General features: G+C 45.4%; 1 protein-coding gene across 2 annotated transcripts; it reads left to right on the forward strand.

Annotated features, from left to right (window-relative positions):
* The first annotated feature begins 729 nt into the window (after window positions 1-729).
* znf76 (zinc finger protein 76) lies at window positions 730-26,189 on the forward strand. 2 transcript variants are annotated; one of them, XM_063215945.1, is made up of 14 exons: window positions 730-800; window positions 2,469-2,586; window positions 3,257-3,334; window positions 3,570-3,650; window positions 6,851-7,038; window positions 8,138-8,209; window positions 8,434-8,547; window positions 14,807-15,008; window positions 17,149-17,328; window positions 17,654-17,851; window positions 19,753-19,859; window positions 23,127-23,294; window positions 23,757-23,870; window positions 25,164-26,189. In XM_063215945.1, the coding sequence occupies exons 2-14, from the start codon at window positions 2,514-2,516 to the stop codon at window positions 25,266-25,268; spliced, it is 1,680 nt and encodes a 559-aa protein (XP_063072015.1). In that variant the 5' UTR covers window positions 730-800; window positions 2,469-2,513; the 3' UTR covers window positions 25,269-26,189. The 2 variants fall into 2 exon arrangements, with proteins under 2 accessions (XP_063072015.1, XP_063072016.1); XM_063215946.1 differs by lacking the exon at window positions 730-800 and adding an exon at window positions 815-1,012.

Consider the following 26,189-nt stretch of genomic DNA (forward strand, 5'->3'; position numbering starts at 1 on the left):
ATTATGGAACTCAGTTGGATGTGTTCTTCATAAACAGTTATGTAGAGTTGTTCTTTCATCCGACATTTGCCAGCTTTGCACCACGTCTTGTGTCGTCATTTTTTGTTGGATGACATCTGTACACAAACTGAAACGTTCAAGTGCTGCTGTCTGTCTCTCTGCCTGCTATTTTGAATTATAGTCTGCTTCTTCTGTAGCAGACAAGGCAGTCTCCGCTCAGTCTCTCACAGACTGGGATCATGAACAGATTACATGGACACTAATAACGTTTGTTGTTTCGTTTTGAAATACTGGACTGTTAATATTGTTAATTACTGTTAATTTGATGACGAGATCATGTACACAAGCCAAATAAAACATTGTTTTGTTTTTTTCTTGTCAGATGTCACAGCATAAAATGGTCTGCTTGTTGTTGTACTTTGTATGTACATTGTGTTGTGCTTTTCTATACGATGCTTATTTTATGGTATGGCCTACATAACTTTTTTTTAAGACCATGAAGGTCTAGACTAGTCTTGTACGTGCTCAGAATATTTGTTTGTGCGACTCATGGTCATCATGACTCCTGAAGTGGCCTACTATACCGTTGCATCTGTAAAGCTTTCATAGTACTGTAGTAGACATTTATCACTCACTGTCCAATTTTGTTAATTTAACATAACTTCTTTTTCAAGACCTTTAGCGTTTTATGAAAATGACACATTCTTCAATACGCGTACGTCTCTGTCTGTCAACACGTAAAGTTCTATTCAGATTCCGGGGCGGGTCATCAGTGCCTGGTGCATGGCGGGCTGCTGGCGGTGAGTAGCTATCCCAGTTTGCGCTGCAACTTCTGTGGCCCAGGGAGAGATGGGATTGAAAAATGGGGGCGAATGTAGAGGATAGTTTGTTGTGAATTCAGAGTCCTACAAATGTAATTGTTATAACGAGTTTGCAGTGCTGAAAAGATACGGATTCACATTAGGCGCCACGCTGCGTTTATTGTCGACTGGATCACGTAGCCAAATGGCAGGTCCGTGCGTAAACTAACGTGGGGAGACATTAGAGGCCTGTGGTGAAACGTTAGCCAACTTAGCAAGGAAGCTAAACACTGCGGCTTTTAGTCAGTTGTTTCATTTTAGATGGAAATTTGAGCATCTGATGAATAATACGTATCAGACGCGACATTCCAGTTACAACGGCAGCGGGAACAAAGACAACTGTTACAATTTGGTTCGCATGCTGCAACTGTAACTTATTTGACAGGGAACGTGCCGAGCTAGAATCATAGCTCGCTACTTTTTGTACGGCGTGTAACAGATGTCATTCTGTAACAGATACAGTACAGAAATGTCGCAGGGTCATGCCATGCTCTTTCTCTGTCCATCTTAATACACGAGGTCAATGATTAGATGTCCCATTAAATCTAGCATGCGTTACAAAGTCTGCTGACTATTGCTAGTTCTAATATTTCTCCCCAGCCAACCCAAGTCCCTAGTGGTCTCGCTTTGACCTGACAACCCTCAATAGGATTGCAATAGTAAGTCGGCTGCTCTAGAGGCAGTAGGCTACAGTCCGTATATCTGAGCTACAAATGTTCTCACAATTGGGCTTTGAAATAAATTGAATGGATTAACAAATAACCTTCCACAAACCATCCTTCTCAACCTCTTCTTCACAGAAGTGGTGCTGTTCTTTATCATTACACTTTAAATAGCTACATTACCCACTTTACATTAATTGACTTCAATTCACAAATCATATTTTATGGAAAGCCAAAAAAGCAAACTTTTTGTGAACCCTGCGCAAAATCCACAGTATGGGCTGTGCCATTCATCACTTGAATACAATGCAGGGGGTCAGCTCTATGTTCCCACGGCCCATTGGTCCCACGGCCCATTGGTCCCAGCTTATTCCTGCTGCTCCATCTTCTCACAGTTTTACGAAATTATTCAAATATAAGCCCTATGCTCTACAACTCCATGTTCCCACATTTCCAAGTAAACTAAGAGAACCAATAGGCCTAAAAATAATGTTTAAAATCTTAGTGATGTGGGACCAATGGGCTGTGGGAACATAGACACGCTCCCCAATGCAGCAGAATTAAAACTAAACAAATGGCTCCTGCTATTTTAATTCTTATTGCTTTGATGAGCAGATATTCGATATTGTCTGGGAGTAATCGATATAGCAAGCTTTCATTCCATGCAGTAATTAATACATTTAGTTGAAATGGGGAAAAAGTGCAACCTTCATATCTAAAAGACTCTCAGTAGCCTACAGCAGGTACTGGATCAGTATTTATTTTTTTCCAGTTCAATAAAATAAAATAAATAAAAAATCCCTATGAAGATCACCATAGTCCCTGGGTATACACGTGCCAACACCACATCACCATTCTCTGTGTGTTGGTTGTGTGTCCGTGTCCGTGTTTGATGTGAATAAAAGGTGTATTAGAATTTGACTGGGCTCTGTGTTCTGGCCTGCAGGTGAAGCGGCAGTAGTCCTTATCAAAGAGGTGGAGGAGGAGGACTATGGAGAGTTTGGGTCTTCAGGCAGTGGCCCTTAGTGATGGCTCCACAGCATACATTCAGCAGGCCATCAGTGGTAAGCTTCCATCGGGAACTTTGGCCTACCTGGTTAGGTACTTGATCTTTTTCATCAGAAAGTTGCATTGTGAAAGCATTGCTCCAGGGACTTTAAAGGACTTATGCCCTGTACCTATACGTTGCTATGGGCAGAAAGTGACAGAGAAGCGTATTGTATTGAATAAGCACATTAGCTATGTGGTTTCAGCGTATTTTCATTATCTTTCCTGTCTAACTGACAGGATAAAGACTCCGAGTTATCCTATTTGCATGAAGTAAACAGAGGACATACAGTTCATGACCGTTAAAAAGTTTTGGAGTCACCACACTTTCAAGCCATAATACTTTTTTCTGTCATTTATTGCATTCTGCAATAAAGCAAAGAAATAACTGTAGAATAATGGATTGAATTACGTACTCCTGTGTAATGAATGTGTGAGACAGGTTAGTTAGGTTTCTCTCTTCTGTCCAGTTCAACTAATTTGATGGGTAATCAAAGCTTTTTCACCTTTGTCTGTGCAGTACTTACCTTTGCATCATTACAACTTAATTGGAAATATTAGGGTAACCCCAAACTTTTGAAAGGCAATGTAAATAAACTGATTACAGTCCTACTGGTATATTGTATTTATGGTCTGTGGCAGCCTTGAGAGAGCCCTAACTGCACTCCCATTTGTGTACATCCTCAGATGGCAACCTTGTGGAGGGAGACACGATACAACTGGAAGACGGCACCACTGCTTACATCCAGCAAGTCACTGTGAAGGGTAGGTTGTGAAACCCATGGTCCTACCGTTTTCGCATGTTTATGGGATGTATGTATCAATGTAGTTAGGCAATCTGTTCAGGTTATTATATTGTTATAACGAATAAGATTTTTTTTTTAAATGGAGAGCCTTTTGTATATCACTGAATGATCTGGTTTCCATAAGCAAATGCTAACTGCCAAAATGTAAATGACTAGAGTCCTTACCCATGGTCTATCTTCTCCTCTCCTTTCAGAGCCAGAGCCTCCCTTTGAGGATGGGCAAGCTGTCCAGCTGGAAGATGGAACGACAGCATACATTCACCACACACCCAAAGGTACCACTGTCAGCCATTAGAGTAGAGTACAGTAGAATAGAGTAGAGTATCTTTATTGATCCCCGAGGGGAAATTCAGGTTTCAAGTAGCTTACATAAATACACATAATGCCTACATGGGCATTTAAAGACACATATAACACAGGTAGTAAAAGTCAGGGAGGGGAAAAATAAAAAATAAGGAACATTATAAAAAAACAAACAAAAATAAAAAAGGCAATGTGCAAAAAACATATTCTGTGTAAACAACTTGACTCATGAAATGTTGATCAGCATCACATGAAGGTGGGCCCAGACTAATTTGAAAGCATTGCTCCAGGAACTGTTACTAATACCCTGTACCTAAGTAATAGGGTCATTTCACGTGAAATCAGACACTTTGGGACCCGACCGACCTGTATTTCAATCATACTTGGTGTGCCTTTTCAGTAGCAAGGTAGCGCCCCAGAACTGCATTGGTTTGAATCTGATATGAATATTAAGGGAGAAACAGATTAGCGAAGGTTTACAAATGAGGGTAGGACACTATATATTCAGCCTTGATTATATCAGTCGGTGTTAATCACAAAAAGATGTCTGTGATAATGTTTGAAAGCTCTTTTCTGGCTCTACATATTACACAATCAGCTTGGAATAGAACAACCCTCAGAATATGAATTAGGATAAATTGAAAAATAAAAAGTTGAATATCTAAAAAAACGTATATTTTAAAATGGTCGGTTTCTTGTCTAAACATAGCCTGTAAGGTCATAAACAACACCTGAAAATGGGGTGTTTGGTTCTTTATTCATTTAAGAGATAATTGGACATAAAGGTTGAAATGAGTTGTAATGAAGTAGTAATAGAGTAGTGTCAGGGACAAGACTGGACTGGCCATCTGGCATAACGGGCATTTTCCCGGTGGGCCCTGCACCCTCGTCGGTCCCTATTTCAGGCACTCAAAAACTACACAGCTTCTGACCATTGTCAATGGACACAGTGGAAGCTAGACCATTTTCAGCATTCAGAGAAGGCAGGGATCAGAGAGCAGCATCAAAGAGTATGTTGTAGCTATATGATGGCAACTAGTGGCTAGCATGTGTTGAGGAATGTATGACGAGCACTGGAGAGGTGAAACTGAACTTCCTGCGTCCTCATGGACCATCTCCATCCTTCACATATTCCGATAGACATGCTGTCATGTGATATTACTATGGCATTACCATTTCATTACTAGGTGATTTGTATGATGCCATATTTTTGAGTCCCATTATCTCTGAAATGAATAAAGAACCAAACACCAGCATTTCAGGTGTTATTCATGACATTGCAGGCTATGTTTACACAAGAAACCGGCCATTTTGAAATATTCGTTTTTTAGATATTCAATTTAAAAATTTTCAATTTGTCATAATTCATATTCTGAGGGTTGTTGTATTCCAGGCTGATTGTGTAATTTGTAGAGCCAGAAAAGAGCTTTCAAACAACACCACAGACAGCTTTTTGTGACTAGTGAAAGTGAAAGCCCATTGGGAAACTCCAACTCCCATTGTCATTGTGACACAGCACTCCACAGCACACAAGTGAACACTGCACTCTGCACACAACGAAATTGCATTTATGCCTCACCCGTGCAAGGGGGCAGCCCTCAGTGGCGCCCCATGGGGAGCAGTGCGGTGGGACGGTACCATGGTCAGGGTACCTCAGTCATGGAGGAGGATGGGGGAGAGCACTGGTTGATTACTCCCCCCACCAACCTGGCGGGTCGGGAGTCGAACCGGCAACCTCTGGGATGCAAGTCTGACGCCCTAACCGCTCACCCATGACTAACACTCATACCTGCAAACTCGTCACCTTTTGGTGACAGTCACCTTTTTCCCGGCCAATTAGGTCATTCACATGAATCGTGTAGAACTGGAGAGTGTTTTTTTTGGGGGGGGGGTTCACCATAAAGAACACTGGAAGATTGGAAAAATGTTGCCTGGTCTGATGAGTCTGATATCTACTGCAACACTCAGGTGGAATGGTCAGAATTTGGCGTCAGCAGCATGAAAACATAGGTAAACCTTGCCAGTAGACTGTCACCTTTTTTTCTTTGACGAGTTTGCAGGTGTGAACACTGACTGATATAATCAAGGCTGAATGTATAGTGTCCTACCCTCACATGTGAACCTTTCCTAGTCTGTTTCTCCCTTGATATTAGTGTCAGATTCAAACCAATGCAGTTCTGGGGTGCTACCTTGCTACTAAAAAGGCACACCAAGTATGATTGAAATCCGGGTCGGTCGGGTCCCAAAGTGTCTGATTTCACGTGAAATGACCCAATAGTAAGTCACTTTGGATGAAAGCGTCAGCCAAGTGCAAAGCCAACTAGCAGACCTTGTGGTAGAACATATATAAACCTCCCTCTCGAAGCTGTATTTAAATGCAGTTAGTGGTGTGCATTGGCACTGCCCTCACGATTCGATTCGATTACGATTCGGGAGGTTTCAATTCGATTCAATTCTACAATGCATTGCAATGCATTACATTTCTACTGAAAGTAAATGTTTCATCAGTCATTATTAGGCAATACAAGTAGTCAGATACTGAGCAACATTTTATTGGCTGTTTTCTGTATCAGTCTTGCCGTTTTCAATGCTTTTAAGTGCTTTTATTTCATTTAACATTCATTTGCTCCTGAAATATCCACGGAAGTAATTGAAACTTTAAAAAAATTGCCGCATCGATTCTGGAACTTGCCGCATTGAATTGAATCGTCCATGCCCCGCATTGCATTGCGTTGCCGAATCGATTATTGTTGACATCACTAAATGCAGAAGTGTTGAGCGATCGACCTTCCCTTTTAGCTCAATTGTATCGTACCTATGCTTAGAAAGATCAGGAAGCGCGCTCAACACCTTGTCTTCTTATGCTGTTACACTGGGTGCTTAACTTCGTCAATGAATGAACTCAATTCTCAAAAGAAAGTGAATAAAGAAGCACTCATCAGATTTCTTTTTTCATTTTTAATCGCCTCACATCGATGTGAGGCGATTAAAAATGAAAAAAGAAATCTGATGAGTGCTTCTTTATTCACTTTCTTTTGAGAATCGTACCTATGCTGCCATGTCTAACTGTTGCTGCCACTTGGAGGTCAGGAATTTGAGCCGCAATTGGCTCACTAGTGCTGATGAGAACTATGACACAGTGTCATGTAATGTAATGTAATGCCCTCTGTAGATGGCTACGACCCCAGTGCGGTGGAGGCGGTGCAGCTGGAGGATGGCAGCACGGCGTACATCCACCATCCCAGTGGGCTGCAGACAGGAGGAGGAGGAGGAGCAGCAGTCGCTGTGCTGGAGGACATAGCCACAGGCGAGCAGGTGGACGCGGACACCATCGCCTGCCTGGAGTCCTACTCTGCCAAGGTAGAAACTAGACCAGTGATTCTCCTGGGCTGATGCCCACTGGTGGGCCTTGTATTACAAGTGGGCGTTGATTTGAAATCCGTTTCTAAAAATCACAATATTTGTGTGTGTGTGTGTGTCGCTGTTTGTGTGGGTCGCTGTGTAGGTGGGCCCCGAAACAGTTGTGAAAATTTGAAGCGGGCGCCAAATTGGAATAGGTTGGGAACCCCTGGACTAAACTACAGTAGACAACAGGGGTGGACATCCCGTGTTCAGAAATTTAAAAAACCCTGCCACATGTTTGCTTCAGCCAATTCAATTAACCATCGCAGCCTAATTATCACCATAGATATGAACATTCAGCCTTTCGGCGTGGCCCAACCCCGGGCGCTGCCATCTTAGGCTGTCATAATGATGCATATTGCCTTGTCATCGATTTATTGCAGCAGTATGTCGGCTAAACATGCCATTGACCTGACTTCAGCCATTCGTTCCAGATCAAGGGAATGGTCAATGTGAAATCGCCCATGTAAGCAGCAATAGGCAGAAGGAATATCTGGCAAGACTTTTACTTTCTCAATCCGGTTTGGCCGTCCCTGATAAGCAGCACATGGCTGCCTCCTGTTGGTCAAACTGGGTTATTTGTGGGCCTTTGTTTTGCCTTCCCAAGGGATTGTGTCAACTTGGTTGAGGACATTTGGGACTTTGTGATGAGAATAATAGCAAGGCATGTGTCAGTTAACAATGTAGGAGGATATCTAAGAGATCTCTTATCTTGTATTTACTACAACCCTCTAACCCCCAGAGGACTTAAGACCAAGTGATTGACCCTCCCCTTGGTCTGGTCCTAAATGTAAATTTAGGAATATGTTGCAGGATTATTTTTAATTTATTTTTTATTTGGGGGTGGGGCTTTATCAAGATAGGACAGTGAAGAATGAGACAGGAAGCAAGTGGGGAGAGGGAGACGGGGAAGGGTCGGCAAAGGACCCAGGCCGGAATCGACCCCGGGTCAGCCACGTGGCAGACGAGTGCTGTACCGTTAGCGCCACGGTAGGGCCATTGCCTGTTTATTTTTATGCCATTCTCTGTTTCTGAAGCCCTCCTGCTTTCTTCTCAGCTAACAGCAGAAGGACAGAACAACAAGAGGATGAACAGCATCAACGGGCATCAGGAACCCACGTCTGTGCAGGTGAGCATGGGCTCTGTGGAGTGAGGAAATCGAGGTTAGCTGTAGGGCCGGGGGATAGACAAGATCAACATTGTCCAATAGCAGTTCATATCACAACTTTTTCATTGCAAGTTTAAGTGCATGTTGAGTAATAAATATATGTATAAAGGCCTAACTCTTACATGAAACTGCCAGATGTGTGAGTGTCTGCATTTGTATGCATCTCTGTGTTCTGCTGTGTTCAGGTGACATTTGATGGGAAGTCGTGGAGTTCCTCCAGAGTCCAGACTGGAGAGAAAAGCTTCCGCTGTGATTACGAGGGCTGTGGGAGGCTCTACACCACCGCTCATCACCTCAAGGTACCAACGCTCTCCTCCTCTAATACAGCTTTACATAAAACTGCCAAATGTTTCTTCTTTTAACTAATGTATTGGTTATTGTATTTTATTGTGAGACCAAAGCCAAATCTCATGTTTGCATGACAATTCATTTATTCTATTGATGTTATTGGCATTAGATAGTGCCGTTGTATGTTGCAACCCTGTGGTTGTCCTGCTATTGAATGTTTCACTGCTTCACTGCTTTCATTCCTGTTTTGGTCTTGGGAGTCAAGAGAGAGTAGTGAAGTTGATTTTAATTCATTAATAAACAGAGCCTGACAAGCATAACATCCTCACAGGCATGCCTGATGATCCCCACCTTCTTAAAGAATGTGTCAACTGTTAATCATAACGTGCCCATCTGTGCACAATGCATGACCAGCTTATCAACACGCCAGGATGTAACAACCAGACCTATAAAGTATTAAATTAAGTGTCTGCGTTACCACAAAATATAAATTATACCAAGGGATTCTTCTAAGATGAAAGTTATTGCCGCAAATTACATCCAGTCACGAGTAGGTTAATGTTTAAAAGAGGAGACCACACACCATATCTCACCTTAGATGCGCTGCGCGCTGTATTATTTACAATCCCCACCTCGCAATTTCCCCCCCCCCGTTCCCAACAGTCCACCCAACTAAACAAGTGTCCAGGAAAAGTCCAACACAAAGTTCCAATCGGACGGCGCCAATTACTCTCTCTACGAGCTCCACGTCAAGTCATGTTCCATGGCACTCCACTAATCATTTTCCAAGCGGGCAGCACGAAGTATTCCACAGGTAGACGAAGCGCAAAAAAGGTAATCCACACCAAAAAGGAACAAAAACAAAGCGATCGCAAAAAAAGAAAAAAAAAGATTTGAGCTCACCGGTGTCTGAAGTTCAGGGCCCTGAGACAATAGTCACTTCCTCATACATCGCGTTTGCGATGCAGGTAAGGAATTCCGAGGCAGTGCGATGGTAGGCGATTTCTCTGGCGCTTAACTTCCCCCATCGAAACCGGCATTTAGAACATTACACTTTCCTCCACGATTATTCCATGAAGGAGGCTGCAGATTCAAACGCTGGCGCGCCTCGCCCAGCATCACACTCGCTCAGACTAGCTCTCAGGTGATCCTCCCTAGCCAACCCAGCTTGCGCAGCTAAATAGACTTGCAACGCTCGGCAGCTTGGGAGATTGAGTCCTTTTCAGACATACCCATATCCTACCCCCAAAACGTACAGAGCATAATAATCACATAAACAAATTACAAAAGGAATGAACATTACACCCTATACCTCATGAACTTTACAAAGGCTTGCAATAGTTTAGTAATAAATAAAGACAATTTTAAATCAACACATGCAATTAATGTGACGGTGTCACAGATCCCCCCCCCCCAGCCGGAGGTATGGGAGGCTGAACCCCAAAGTAGGGCTTCAGATTAACCACATTTACTGTGTCTACTTTTTTGTCATGGCCATTCCACTGTACAAGGTAGTTGATAGGGCCTAGTTTTCTCATCACAGTTGCTGGCCCCGACCACTTAGGCGCGAGCTTAGATGAGAAGATCTCAGATGCTTTTGGAAAGCGGATGTGTGCGTACCCAGACCAGATCTCCCACCCGGAGTTGTGCACTTCTCCTATGGGTATTGTAGTAAACTGCTTGTCTGGATTGGCACGCCTCTACTCTCCTCTTGACTTGTTTGACCATGTCCTTTTGTCGTTCCAGGAGTGAGTATGGGGGTTGATGAGGAGCGGACTAGTCACGATAAGCCTCTCCAAAGGCCCTTTCAAGATCTTCCGAGCGCCAACTCTGCCGGGGAATGGCCCGTGGTTTCTTGATAGGCCGCGTTGATGGCGAATCGGAATTCCCTGATCCACTGGTCCCAAGTCTTGTGTTGCTTGCCCACGTATGACGCGATCATGGTTTTGATGTGCGATTAAACCGTTCCGTAAGATTTGCTTGTGGTGATAGCTGGTGGTGAACTTCTGGGTTACTCCCCAGATCTTGCAGAGGTTAGCCACTTCGCGACCCGTGAACTGTGGCCCCGGTCGGACACCAACTCCCGGGGACCCCAAAGCGAGTGAATATCTCGTCCTTCAAGACAGCCACGACGCGGTGAGCCTTGGCATCTTTCAAGGGGAACATCTCCACCCACTTTGAGAAGTAGTCCACCACGACCAGGAGAAAGGTGTTCCCCTTCTTACTGCGGGGAAATGGCCCCATGAAGTCCATCCCCAGCTTCTCCCAAGGACCCTCGGGTGGTGTAGACTGCATGAAGCCAGCTGGTTTCTGGTTCTCCGCCTTGTAGACCTGGCAGGTGGTACACACCTTGACATGGTGCCATACATCCTTGCGGCCAGACGGCACCAGGCTACGTCGAGGATGCGGAGGAGGGTCTTCAGTCTGCCCAGATGCCCACTCGTCGGACGGTCGTGAAAGTACGTGAGGAAGACTGGCACAAGTGACTTTGGAACGACCAACTGGTGTTTGACTCCTTGTTCCTTTGTAGGGGACCGGCGATAGACGACACCCTGCAGCGTGACATATCCAATCCGGCCTGGCCTGCCATCTGCATTAGCCCCTTTTCTCAGATCCATGACCTCCGCATCTTCTTCCTGGGCCTTCCTGATCTCCATCATGGAAGATGGCAGATCCGAGACGACACCGGCGGTTACAGCAACATAGGCCGCAGCTGAAAGCGGTGGTGCCACAGCTCTGGACAGGGCATCAGGGACAATGTTTTGCAGGCCTTTTTCCGGTATTGGACCTTGAACTGGAACTGTTGGAGACGCAGGGTCCAGCGGGTCAATCGTGAGGTGGTCTTGGGACAGTTGAAAGCCCAGGTCAAGGCAGCGTGATCTGTTAGACGGTGAAACTCCACCCCCTCCAGGTAGTGCCGCCACTTCTCCACCGCCCACACAACAGCCATGCATTCCTTTCAGATGTGGAGTAGTTTGCCACTCAGCACCACGTATTCCCCTGGAGGCGTAAGCGATCACCTTCTTCCCTCTCACCATCCCTCCTGCACCAGCACGGCCCCCAACCCCACGTCACTGGCATCGGTGTGTACCTCGAAAGGTAGGGACACAAGTCTGGCTGCACGAGAATGGGAGCATCCACCAGTGCCTTCTTCAGCCGTTCGAAACCTTTCTGACAGGCCTGCGTCCCATACCCCATTGCACGTCCTTCCTCTTCAGGGCGTTCAGTGGGGCGGCCATGTCAGCAAATTGGTCTATGAACTTGTGGTACCATCCCACAAGCCCAAGGAAACGCTGAAGCGATTTAACATTGGTGGGTGTTGGGTAGGAGACCACTGCTTGTGTCTTTTCAGGGTCCACCTGTACTCCCTGGCCTGACACGATGTGCCCTAAGAACTTCAGGTCTTGCCGGAAGAAGGCACATTTCTTCAGATTGAGTGTCAGTCCAGCCTGCTGAAGCTTCCCCATGACGGTGTGAAGATCCCGTAGATGTTGTTCGGTGAGGGAGAGAACACGATGACATCATCGATGTAAACACAGCAGATCTTTCCCCTGAGCTCTCCCAGCACCCTTCTCCATTAAACGCTGAAAGGTAGCCCCACGTTCTTCAACCCAAAGGGCATGCACCTGAACTGATACAGGCCCATGTGGGTTTTATCACTGCTGTCTTGGCCTTGCTATCTTCCGACATGGCAACCTGCCAATATCCCGACTTCAGGTCAAGGGTGCTGAAAACAGAGGCACCATGCATGGATTCCAGCAGTTCGTGAATAATAGGCATGGGGTAAGCATCTGCATGTGTCTTAGCATTGAGACATCGATAATCGACACAAAAGCGGAGGGAGTCATCCGGCTTCTTAACCAAGACCACTGGTGCGCCCCAGGCTGACTGTGAGGGTTCGAGGATGCCATCCTTGAGCATCTGATTCACGTGATCAGTGATTATCTGCCGCCTGTGTGGTGACACCCGGTAGGCCTTGCAGCGGACCGGCACCTCGTCGGTAGTGAATATTTTGTGCTCCTCCACTGTTGTCTTCCAAAGCTTTCCTGAACACACCTGTGGCCAGGTCTGGAATAACTCCTGGATCTCCGGAGTCATCGTCCCCGAGCTTAGGTGTGTGGAGCAGGTTGATGGGGTAGACACATACAGGCAGGTGTTGGGATGAACCGCTGAAGATCTGATTGTAGTCTCACCGTCAGTAGTGGGAAGGCTAGTGCTTAGTCCCAATGAGTGTGTGCACGGCTGAGGGAGTGCTCTACTGACGGCGAATGTCTCTGGTTAGCCACCTCAGGTGGATGAGAATAGACTGATGGAAGGTGAAGCGTAGTTGAGCTAGAGTGAAGTCACTCTGAGGTTGATGTAACTTATCTCCTGAGTGTTTACAAGAACTAGCAAGAGCCACACAACTGGTGCACCGTAGCTGTCTCTGCTCTGCTTTAGCCCTAGCATCCTGTTCCGGTAAGTATTCCAAGATTCTTTCTTGTAAGGTTTTCAGGATGGGGAGTATGTTCTGCTCAAGAGCCTCAATGCTTCGATTCACATACGTCCTAATGCCTGCCTCTCTATTTAGGGTGCTATTCACAGAGTCTCTGAAGTCAGACTCCAGTGAATCCAGTCTGGCCATGACTGCCCCTAAGTCGGTGATGAAGAGTTCGAGTGCAGGCAATGTGAGGGACACATCCCGCCCGGCCGTTAGTGGTGGGGATACAGCAATGTGATGATCAACTATGCCCTGTTCAGCCATATCACGTTTTAATTTTTTTTTTTTTAAGAATGTGATGAATGATATTAAATTAAACGGCAAATAAACAATAAAAGACTTAAATATGACACCCAAAAGTTCAGTGCATTTACATTTACAGTGTTTAGAGTATTCACAATAAACATCCAAGCTATAAGAACAATTTACAGAAGTATGATACAAATGTCACCCCATATAGTTATGGCACACATGGCCCCCCATATCGATAATGACACAAAACGCTACTGCGATACAATGCGATGCGAAATGCGCTTCCAAATCCCCGTACGGGCCACCATCTGTAACAACCAGACCTATAAAGTATTAAATTAAGTGTCTGCGTTACCACAAAATATAAATTATACCAAGGATTTCTTCTAAGATGAAAGTTATTGCCGCAAATTACATCCAGTCACGAGTAGGTTAATGTTTAAAAGAGGAGACCACACACCATATCTCACCTTAGATGCGCTGCGCGCTGTATTATTTACAATTCCCACCTCGCAATTTCCCCCCCCCCCGTTCCCAACAGTCCACCCAACTAAACAAGTGTCCAGGAAAAGTCCAACACAAAGTTCCAATCGGACGGCGCCAATTACTCTCTCTACGAGCTCCACGTCAAGTCATGTTCCATGGCACTCCACTAATCATTTTCCAAGCGGCAGCACGAAGTATTCCACAAGGTAGACGAAGCGCAAAAAAGGTAATCCACACCAAAAAGGAACAAAAACAAAGCGATCGCAAAAAAAGAAAAAAAAAGATTTGAGCTCACCGGTGTCTGAAGTTCAGGGCCCTGAGACAATAGTCACTTCCTCCTCATACATCGCGTTTGCGATGCAGGTAAGGAATTCCGAGGCAGTGCGATGGTAGGCGATTTCTCTGGCGCTTAACTTCCCCCATCGAAACCGGCATTTAGAACATTACACTTTCCTCCACGATTATTCCATGAAGGAGGCTGCAGATTCAAACGCTGGCGCGCCTCGCCCAGCCATCACACTCGCTCAGACTAGCTCTCAGGTGATCCCCCGAGCCAACCCAGCTTGCGCAGCTAAATAGACTTGCAACGCTCGGCAGCTTGGGAGATTGAGTCCTTTTCAGACATACCCATATCCTACCCCCAAAACGTACAGAGCATAATATTACATAAACAAATTACAAAGGAATGAACATTACACCCTATACCACATGAACCTTACATGGGCTTGCAATAGTTTAGTAATAATAAAGACAATTTTAATCAACACATGCAATTAATGTGACGGTGTCACAAGGACTTGTTTATAAAGTAACTTTGCTGTGTGTGTAGATACAGTATGCTACCAACTTATGATCATGTCTGTATTTGCTGTTTGATTATCCCTCTCTCGGTGTAGATCTATGATCAAGTTATGACAGTGTAATGTTTGAAATGTATGTACCTACCTGTCTGTGTAGATAGCTGACCAGCTTTTTGTCACATGACTTCTTACAATTTATTACAAAGTAGCAATTTCTGATCTGTGCATGTGTGATTTGTGTGTTATTTTCAGGTGCACGAGCGGGCGCATACAGGGGACCGTCCGTACCGCTGTGAGATGGTGTCGTGCGGGAAGGCCTTCGCCACCGGCTACGGCCTCAAGAGCCACCTGCGCACGCACACGGGAGAGAAGCCCTACAAGTGCCCCGAGGACATGTGCTTCAAGGCCTTCAAGACCTCCGGGGACTTGCAGAAACATGTTCGCACACACACAGGTAATGATGGGTGTACACACACACACACAGGTAATGATGGATGATAGGTGTACACACACACACACAGGTATGAATGACAACTGACAGGCAGAAACGGGCACTGGCAGACACCGCCTATTGACAAGGGATTTGGAATTGGAAGTTTATAGGTTCGAATCCCTTGAGCTAGTAGGCACCCTAAGGGGTCTTACACACCAGGGCGGTAAAGCGTCGCGGAACGGCCGCGTTTTTTACCGGCGTTGGTGAAAATACATTGAAACATATGTGTCCTTACACACCAACCGGCGGTAGTCGGGCGTCAGCGGTGTGGGAGCCGGCTCCGCGCCGCGCTGCATTTGGAAAATAGAACTCGAGCGTATTTTTCACGCTGGCGACCGGCGGTGTCTCATTCAAATGAATGGCAAAGTAGCATGCTAGCTTTGGCTGTGGTGAGGGTTTTGAACAAGACTGGCCGCGCACGCCGACGCTGTCAGTGTGAAAGGCAGAGAAAAACACACCGGCCGAAACTAAGCAGAAAGACTGCATTCGTCCCGCGACCGTTCCGTTCGGCTTTGGTATATGTTTTTCCTCTAACCCCACATGTGCTTCAAGGCCTTCAAGAACACACGAGACATGTAGAAACGCGTCCGCACACACAGAGATAATGATGGATTATCCTGGAAGGCAAAAACATTGCGCACACACACTGGTAATAATGGATGAGAGAGATGCCGGGCAGAAACTGGTGGGCACATAAACATGTATGGTGAATGATCATGATGGACAGAAACATACACCGGTACTAATAATAACTGACCAGAGAGAAATGGGCTGCCTGGGTCGTAGTAATGGCTAGGGAGTTTGTCTTGGAATATGGAAGCTGGTTTGAATCCCTTGAGCTAGGCACCTAACCCTACATGTGCTTTGAGGCCGTCTAGACCTCCGGAGTCCCACAGAAACACGTGCGCACGCACACAATGATGGATGCTGAGCTTGGCTGGCAGAAACAGATGGGTGCATAGTACACAGGTATGAGTGATGGGCTGCCTGTGAAGTAATGGCTAGAGAGTTGGTCTTGGAATCAGAAGTTTGCAGGTTTGAATCCCTTGAGCAAGGCACCTCCGAAGACCTATAGAAACACATGGGTACCGTCTTCATCCATAGATTAAGTGCCATTGAGCAAACTAGCTCCAGAGACTGTAACAAATAGCTTTGGCCTAAATTGCCTAAAGTCACTTTGGAAAAAAAAACATCAGTTAAGGTTAATGTAATGAAAACAGATGGAGCTGGACGCCAAAGCATTGATTCTGATGTCTCTGCGGTGGTTTCAGGAGTCTGCCACTTTGAAAGGTTTGAACTCCACAGTTTAACCACTTTATCTACTTGTTATAAAGTGTTCGCACACAAGATTTGGTAAAAATCTGTTCACCCATTTTAAATGTCATCACGTAAACAAAAAAAATCTTACTGATGAATAGATGCACACTTAAAGACTTAAGTTACTAGAGTTTAGTACAACTGATGAAACAAAGACCAGTATGCCTCCAGCCCGGCACCTTCCTTAAGGCGGGACGCATAAAGATGTCAGAGAAATATGCGCCGCACAGACACGGGATGAGGCACGCAACGGGCAGAAACACGTGCGTTCACAGACTGGTATGAATGAGTGCTGTGAAGGCGTGCGTGGGCTGGGCAGGTGACGCCACTCCAAGGTGTGCGTAGGCTGTTCGTCGACACAGGTCTGAAGAAACGCCCCGGTGCTAAATCATATTCTGCGATGTCATTGGTCTTGAATGAGAGGAGTTATGCAGAGTAGAAGTATCACTTACTTTCCACAGAACTTGTATCCATATCGTGTGTGTGTGTGTGTGTGTGTGTGTGTGTGTGTGTGTGTGTGTGTGTGTGTGTGTGTGTCGGAAAAAGAAATTTGCTCCAGCTCCCATTGGTAGATTTCAGACACAGAATGCCATTCACCTTTTAGCTGCTGGTGAGTCCTACAACGTCTTTGGAATTGCCTAGTACCTGGTTCACACTTATAACAAAAAAAAAATGGACCCCACACTCCCCCACCACCTGTCCGTATGTTCCTTTGTACAGCATGTACACTTCCACAATACATGATATTATATTACATGACACTCCCTACATTGTCTCCCTGCAGGTGAGAAGCCGTTCAAGTGCCCGTTCGAGGGCTGTGGGCGCTCCTTCACCACCTCCAACATCCGCAAGGTCCACATCCGCACCCATACGGGGGAGAGGCCCTACATGTGCCCCGAGCCCAGCTGCGGACGAGGCTTCGCCAGCGCCACCAACTACAAGAACCACATGCGGATACACACAGGTCAGAAACGTACGCATTAATCACCACCAATATCACAGTCCAAGACACACAAATGTCAGATCGTTACACATCAACGGATATTACAGACATTAACACCCATGGAGATGCACACAGGTTAGAATATCACACATCAACAGACATTACCACCATTGACACGCATGGAGATACACACAGATCTGAAGAAACGTACACATCAACAGACATCACCACCATTAACACGCATGGAGATGCACACATGTCAGAACCTCACTATTATCACATGAGGATACACACAGAAAGTCTCATTGGCATGTCATGTGACTCGTCCCTTGTCTTTGTGCTGCAGGAGAGAAGCCTTACATGTGTACTGTGCCCGGCTGTGGCAAGCGCTTCACGGAGTACTCCAGCCTGTACAAGCACCACGTGGTGCACACGCACTGCAAGCCCTACACCTGCAACCACTGTGGAAAGACGTACCGCCAGACCTCCACGCTGGCCATGCACAAGCGCACCTCACACGGGGACTATGAGGCCCCCGATGAAGGTGAGGATGAGGGGGAAGGTGAAGGAAAGGGCTGGCTGCCCATCTCGGGCCCGTCCATAGTGGGCCCATCCATGCTAAATGAATGAAGCGAAAGGCTGCACTCTTCAAATTGTTCTTTGTTTTTTCGCCTGTGAATAAACCCCTATTCAGCGTGTGATGGCTATTGAAAGAGTACTGTCCTTCGCTTCTTTCACTCCTCTATGTTTTATGTGACCATCTCCTCCACTTTACCCGTCCATACTTAAACATTAAACGTGTACAAAAAAAATATACAATATACAAAAAAAAGCCTAAAATTCTAACGAGATATCGGGCCAACAAATTTTGGCCATTTTCAATGTCTTGATGGGATGTGTCTTGATGGGCCTTGATGCACCAGTTTCGTTGGAAGGTGAGAGAGCTTTTAAGTCATGAGACATGTTGTGCCCTTTCGATATGGAATATGATTCGAAACCTCGTAAAAATAAATAGCTTATGCAGTGTTTGTAAAGCAACTTAAAAAATACATTCACAATACAAAATCCTTTTGGATTCAGTGGACCTAATGGAAGGTGTTGTTAAGCTGACCATCCTACAGTATAGTGCTGGGGGAAACCCAGGGTTGGTCGTGTGGTTTGTGGGAATATACCGGCACGAAGATGTTACAGTTACACACATCTATTTTGGGAAGGTTATCTTGGGTCTAATTGATATTGATCTCCTGAAAGGAGACACTGTAGGCCATGTGCAAGGGTGAAGGCAGGGTAATTGTCACTAGAGCTTCAATTAGGAAGTAGTGTGACATGTCGTAACATGGCTCAATGTTGAGATGGTGACAACATGTGACAGGTGAATGGAATAAATACATATATTTAGCAAGATCCAGCTTTAAGTGACCAATATCTCTCTACTCTACTCTACTCCTGCAGGCCTCCTTGGGGAGAGAGTAATGATGGTGTGGGGCTGGCACCTGGCACTCTACTGTATGCTTGGGGGGTTCACTTCTGAAGGCTGCAGCTAGCGTATCTATTTTTGGAAATGTTAAACTGAGACGGTGGTTCTAAACCGGTATTGATCACTGAAAGTGGCTATGTAGGGGAAATCCAGCACCGCTGCAACCCTGTACCGTGACCTCTGGGCAGACACACTGCATGCACTACACTGCACTCTGCTACTGTACTTACTACACTGTATGGGCAATCCAGCCGAGGTCCCTTTGTCCATTAGAGGGGAATACGTAGGCGCAGAAGGAATACATGCTCATTTCTACTCACTTGACTCTTATATATCACTTAAATTGACTGGCTGTTACTATTTCCCAATAGAATGACAAAACGTTTATTACAAACTGGCATCTGGCAAGCCACTTTTTGGAGTAGGGTTGGATTTTTCTCACACAGATGTACTGTAAACATAACAGCCCAGTGAATATGTGCCAAGGGAGTTGAGCGTGCAAATGTGCCCGCATGCCAACTGTATCCCATTGGCTTGGGAGCTGCTTTATAGCTTGGTAGTGTACTGAATGTGGTTGGGGGAGTGGGACATGCAACACACTTGCACCCTTATCACACACTGAGGTAACTGCGCATAAATTCACAATGCCTCGGGGGTACTTTGTGTACTTGGTGAGAATCTTTACTGTAGAGAGAGATTGCAGCAGCATGTTAAAAATGTGTTTCCATCTACCTGCTAAACAGTCCCATCCGGTACTGTGATTATGACATGCTAGCATGTAAATAGAAGTAATATCACCAAAGGTCAAACTCAATCATTTAACTTGATTGGGAGTGTAAGCATGTTTCCATAAATGGTGGACTGTTGCTTTAAGGAACAAGTGGAGACAGTAAGACAGTAATGTGCTCCATTTGTGCTGACCTGTATCCTCACGGGTCTGGTGTGTCTGGTTTGTTTATTTCTTGTAGCAGACGGAGAGGTCATGGACATGCCCCTGAAGCTGCAGCAGGAGGATGGGGCGGAGCAGGAGGACGCCGGCGTGCAGATGGCCACGGAAGGCATCATGGGATCTCAGGTAATGTCCACCTCCACCACCACCACCTGTTACACCACACTACAGTCTCCACAGCCTTGGCCACTTACACTACAGTCTCAGTTCAGCACCTGTGGAGTTGTGGCAAAGGTGTCCACCACCTATGGTAGAGCGGCACCATACAGCTTGTCCACTACTTATGGTACAGCGCTACTGGTCGTGTGTTCCCATGTGCACTGTACCACAGGTGGCAGACAATACCTGCAGTGCAATGCAATACATGCACTGCACACGACCAGTAGCGCTGCACCATAAGTAGTGGACAAGCATGTATTGCATTGCTCTGCAGGTATTGTCTGCCACCTATGGTACAGTGCACATGGGAACCCTTACTGAAATCTTTGCCTGGGAACCCCAACCACAGAGAGGGAAGGCAATGCAATTTATCAGACAGAAGCTTGAAATTTCTTTACAGATTAACCCTGTCAACGCTTTTCATCAAGCTTTAGGTAGTATTTATATCCCCGAAACGCGGAGCGTCGGGGATGTAATGGTTTTGCGTGCGCCGCCGCCGCGTCCGCGTCCGCGTCCGCCGCGTCCGCCGCGTAAGGTCTTTCGTGTTAACGCGATAACTTTTGAACGGATGTTTGGATTTGTCCCAGATTTTTGGGGCGAATGCTCTAGGACAGGTTCATGAACTGATTTGAGTTTGGAGGTCAACACTTTCAAGATGGCTGAATTCAAGATGGCCGAATTTTTGTTTGGTCCATAACTTCTGACCGGGTGGATGGATTTGTCCCAGATTTGGTGTGTGAATGCTCTAGGGTAGGTTCATGAACTGCTTCGAGTTGGGAGGTCAACACTTTCAAGATGGCTGAATTCAAGATGGCCGAATTTTTGTTTGGTCCATAACTTCTGACCTGGTGGATGGATTTGTCCCAGATTTGGTGTGTGAATGCTCTAGGGTAGGTTCATGAACTGATTCGAGTTTGGAGGTCAACACTTTCAAGATGGCTGAATTCAAGATGGCCGAATTATTGTTTGGCCCATAACTACTGACCGATTGGATGGATTTGTCCCAGATTTTGTGTGTGAATGCTCTAGGGTAGGTTCATGAACTGATTCGAGTTTGGAAGACAACACTTTCAAAATGGCGGAATTTTCATTTGGCCCATAACTTCTGACTGGGTGGATTGATTTGCCCGGTAACACCTTATTTTAATGGTTCACCATTTCAGTGAATCTACCATATTAGGTACAGTGTAATAACCAATGTAACAATATTTAATACCATTTAATACTAGTGTAATACCAGTGTAACAATATGCAATATCAGGTACAGTGTAGTAACGAGTGTAACAGTATGCAATACCATGTAATATAGTGTAATACCAGTGTAACAATATGCAATACCATGTAATACCACTTACGCACAAACACATGATGTAAGTAAAAAAATGACATTGTATTAAATATTGTTACACTGGTTATTACACTGTACCTAATGTGGTATATCCACTGAACCATTAAAACAGTATTACCATTTGCCCCATTTTTTGCTTCATTTTCACAATAGTCGTTTGGTTTTAAGCCTCTGCGCGTCATGTCACGTCTGTATATACGTTTACGAAATGGTGGACGGGAGTGGTAGAAATGATGGGGGACTGGAAGCGTCGCGTTTCGGGGATATACCTTAAGCAGTCGAAGGCGACTGCACAGGCAGTCTAGTTTCAATAGTTAAGATCGACCTTCCCAACTAGAAAATGAATAGATCGTAAATGTCACTTGTGATATAGTCTGGTGATAGCCAAGCAACTAAAACGTATGTGTCGGAGGTGACAAAGGCCTACTCTTTTACATAATTTAGTGTGTTCACATTAGCTGGTTTCCCTATGTTTTCAGCATTCCCTCTATTTTTAACGTTAATTTAGTATTCAATTCCATTTATTTTTTTATTTTTAGCCCATTGACATGGTTATGCCTGTGCTTGGAACAGCAGGTTTTATAGGGAGTGGCCAAGATTACAGTCATGACACATAATAAAATTGCAATTAAACCTTGAAAACAAACGTACATATGTGCAACAGACCCCTTGTCAAGCAGTGTCTGTAGTGTCTTCCACAATTAATTTTACATTCATGCTCACATTTCAACATAAAAAGGAGAAGGCAATTGTCACATCACATCATATATTTTTTTACAGTTATCTCCAAAAAACGTTGTTGCATAATAGCCTTATCCACACTGTAACATGACTGTCACAACACAGCACCACAGGTAGTGTCTGCAGTCTGTCATTTATCGCCACAGTGCCACAGGTTTGAGCCTCTATGGGCTTCAGTGTTAATCACAGCTGCTCTGTCACCCAGCACCTGGGCCTTGGCACCTAGTGGCGGCGTGAGATGTGTCCATCTGGCATCTTACTGGCAGCCAGGTCATCATTAAGGCCAGGCCAACCCTGATAATCTGACACACGCGGCTCCATCTGCCACTTACAAAGGGCTGAAGCAGCACACGCAGCAGTGACGGGAGACTGCAGAAATGCAGTGTATGCACTTATTAGCAATGATGCTGTGTGTGTGTGTGTGTGTGTGTGTGTGTGTGTGTGTGTGTGTGTGTGTGTGTGTGTGTGTGTGTGTGTGTGTGTGTGTGTGTGTGTGTGTGTGTGTGTGTGTGTGTGTTGGCTGTGTGCGTCTGCAGCACTGTGGGTTGTGGGTGCGTGGGTTGTTTTTTGGCAGTTTGATATTCCAGGTCAGGCTGGAGTGCATGTCTGTGTGTGTGTGGATGTACTGTATCCATGTGCTCACCTACTGTCTGTGCATGAAGTTCTGTGGGTTGATTTTTGTCAGTTTGATATTGCGGGTCAGACAGGTGTGAGCGTGTGCAGGTATTGCCAGTTGCGCGTCTGGGCATTTGGTATAGGCCAGACAGGCTTGTGTGTGTCTGTGTCTGTGTGTGTACCTGCTGTCTGTGTGTCATGTGTTGATTTTTGTGTGTGTGTCTGTAGGTGTGTACGTGTGTAGAGATACAGTATGTACCTGTTGTGTATGTGCGTCCATGGGGTTGATTTGTATCTGTTGGATATAGTGCCGCCAGGCTTGTGTGTGTGTGTGTGTGTGTGTGTGTGTGTGTGTGTGTGTGTGTGTGTGTGTGTGTGTGTGTGTGTGTGTGTGTGTGTGTGTGTGTGTGTGTGTGTGTGTGTGTGTGTGTGTGTGTGTGTGTGTGTGTGTGTGTGTGTCCTTGTGTCCTTGTGTCTGTACCTGCTGTCTATGTGTCATGTGTTGATTTTTGTCAGTGTGATATTAACAGGTCAGGCTGTCAGCCGAGGAGCTCCAGGCTCTTGGCACAGCCATCACCATGGTTACGCAGGACGGTACCACCATCACGGTCCCCACGCAGCAGGGTGACATCATCGGCGGCACGCCACAGCAGCATCATGTCACCATGGTTACCGGCGATGGCAATGAACTGCAGCCGGTAAGACCACTTGCGCACACACAAGTTGACGCAACACGCGCGCAAACATACACAAAAGCAGTGATGAATCACATGGTGCTAATTCACATGACCGTGAACGGGAGAAATTGTTCATGGGTTCGAATCGGGCTGGGGTCAGTCAGTTCCCAATTCTCTCTCTCTCTCTCTCTCTCTCTCTCTTTCTCTTTCTCTCTCTCTTTCTCTTTCTCTTTCTCTTTCTCTCTCTCTCTCTCTTTCTCTTTCTCTTTCTCTTTCTCTCTCTCTCTCTCTCCTCCTGGCTTCCTGTCAACTCTACATTTTCTTTACAAAAGATATGACGATCAACATGTTACGGCGGCTACTTGAACCACTTACGAACAGCTGACGTTGGAAGCTTTTTTGATCCCTCAAGGGATCAACGTGTTTCTAAATTTGTCAACTGTTTTGTGCTTTGCATCCCCTTTTTTATTGTAATTCTCTCAGGTTGCCATAGTAACATCGGAAGCGATTATGAGCGGCGGGTCAGAGATGTCGTCACCTCACTACCAACAGGTGGCGCTGCTGGCTACAGCGAACGGCACCCAGATCGCCGTGCAGGTGAGGGACCATCTGAGGAAGCCAGAGCGGAGAACAGGAGAGGTTAAAATGGCCACCACTGTCAGATATAGCCAATAGATTTAACTAGATTACATTACAACACAATACATTAAGCAGATGCTTAATTAAATTTAGTGCAATATAGGTAGGGTAGATGTAATGTAGGTGACTGTATCAGACTAATTAAAATTTTCTCCACGGTGGCGGGGCGTCAGCGAAGCACAAAGCCACAAGTAGAGGACAGGAGGTTAAAAATTGAGTTGGACTTCAGGACCTGACGGGTTAAAATGGCCGCCAGGGTCAGACACAGGGTGCAAATCATTTCCCCCAAACTTGCATCTTTCCCTCTGTCTTCCAATCTCATGCATCTTTGTCGACCTGCTTTAAGTCCATTTTATATTTGAAATTAAATGAATTTTTAAATTCAGAGACTACATGATCTAGCTGAAATTATATTTGTCCTCAACAAAGCTTTTTTTCCAGATGTATCACGTATGTATGGTATTTGGAATGTTAAAGTAATGTCCAATATAAAACTGACTGTATGCAAGTTGATAATGAGGCACAAGGTTAGAGGATAGAAAAGCTCATGAGTTTGGGAAAATTATTTTCACTCAGAGTAGATAAACTAGATTACATTACATTAAATTTAGCTGATGCTAAAAAGTAATGTAATAGACGAGGGCTATCAGACTAGTTAAAATCACCACCTGGGTCAGATACAATTGTTGAGCTACATTACATTGCAGTACATTCTGCATACGCTTAAATGTAATGTAATTTACTGTAATAATCGAGAACTATCAGACCAGCTAAAATGGCTGCCTGAGTCTCATGACCTATCAGACACCTCGCACCAGTCAGCGTTGACAGTAAGTTGTAAATGTCAAATGACCGACAGACATCGAAGTTGAACTTTAAAAAAAAGAAGAAAGTCCACAATGTTGCTGCTTCCTCTTTGTGTGCCAGATATTGATCAGTGTAAAGCCCTAGTTTCTTTAGCAGTGAAGTGAATGTCACTTCCTTATGAAGTGTGCTTGTGGCAATCTGACCCTTCTGATTTACGTAAAATGGCTTCCTGTCTCTGAATGTTTGGTTAGATTGATACATTAATTCTGACCGTTAAAAAGCATATTGTGATGTGATTGTGAGAACAAACTATGAAGGTAGAATATAAAAACACAATATAAGGTGAAAGTTGAAGTTGTATTCATTTCCTAACTAGCGTGTGCATGTGTGTGTGTGTGCGCGTGTGTGTGTTTGCGTGCGTGCGTGTGTGTGTGTTTCCTGTAGTTGGAAGAGCAGCAGAGTTTGGAGGAGGCCATCAGCATGGCGACTGCTGCTATTCAGCAGGGCGGTCTGGCACAGGACGGCAGCATCACTGAAAATGGCTGCTGAACGAACCCCCGAGCCTCCATGCACACACAGGGAGCATGCCCCCGTAGTCACATGTCAAGTGGATTGTCCATAGATCCAGTCGGCACCTCTGGTATTCTCTGGCCTGCATGTTTTCACCCCCAAATGCTCCACCCGCTGGTCATGCATTGCCAATCACTGCCAGTCATTAGACATATTGATTGGACACTACATACAGCGTGTGGAGCATACGTAGGGGAAATCGAGCACTTTAATGGGTGGGCCAGAGGTGCCAACTGGGTCTATAGAGAAAGCCAGAGCCACCCAGACCCCTGAACTCTCTCTCACTCCTCCCATATCACCTGGCCAGGTGGCCAACAAGCACTTACAATGTCTCCAGGACTCCCAAGGAAACGCCAACCTCTTTCACGCAGGCATAACATACCAAGACTTGATTGAGCGAAGCAGAAAAATGAGTTGTGCAAATCAGTGAATCAGAAATGAGAATGAACTTCACGTGTCGCAATCAATGTAACGACATGTTGAGACCCTTAAATCTTATTAATTTACAGGATCGTCTTTTGTGTGTGTGTGTGTGTGTGTGTGTGTAGGTTTTTTTTTGTCGTTTGTTTTATCGGGTTGGGCCGTACTCCTGAGTCTCCTTGCCCACAACGCGACCGATCAGGGCTGAGAACATTGAATTGTGTGTGTGTGTCGTGTGTGTGTCGTGTGTGTGTGTGTTCCAAAACCCCATAAGGCCTGGAGCCTATTGGAGAGCTTTTTTGGAGGAATGTGAAGCCGGTCTGTGACTTAAGGTCATTCACATGGCTGTGAATGAATGCAATAGTGCATAGCTGCAAGTTGAAGGGCTGCCATTTTGAGCCAATATCAATGAACTTTAATATATCTCTTATTTAGGTGAGTGATGTTTACATTTGCCAATAAATATAGCTTTACACTTTC

The sequence above is a fragment of the Engraulis encrasicolus genome, chromosome 14 (assembly GCF_034702125.1).
Source record: "Engraulis encrasicolus isolate BLACKSEA-1 chromosome 14, IST_EnEncr_1.0, whole genome shotgun sequence".
Lineage (NCBI taxonomy): Eukaryota > Metazoa > Chordata > Actinopteri > Clupeiformes > Engraulidae > Engraulis > Engraulis encrasicolus.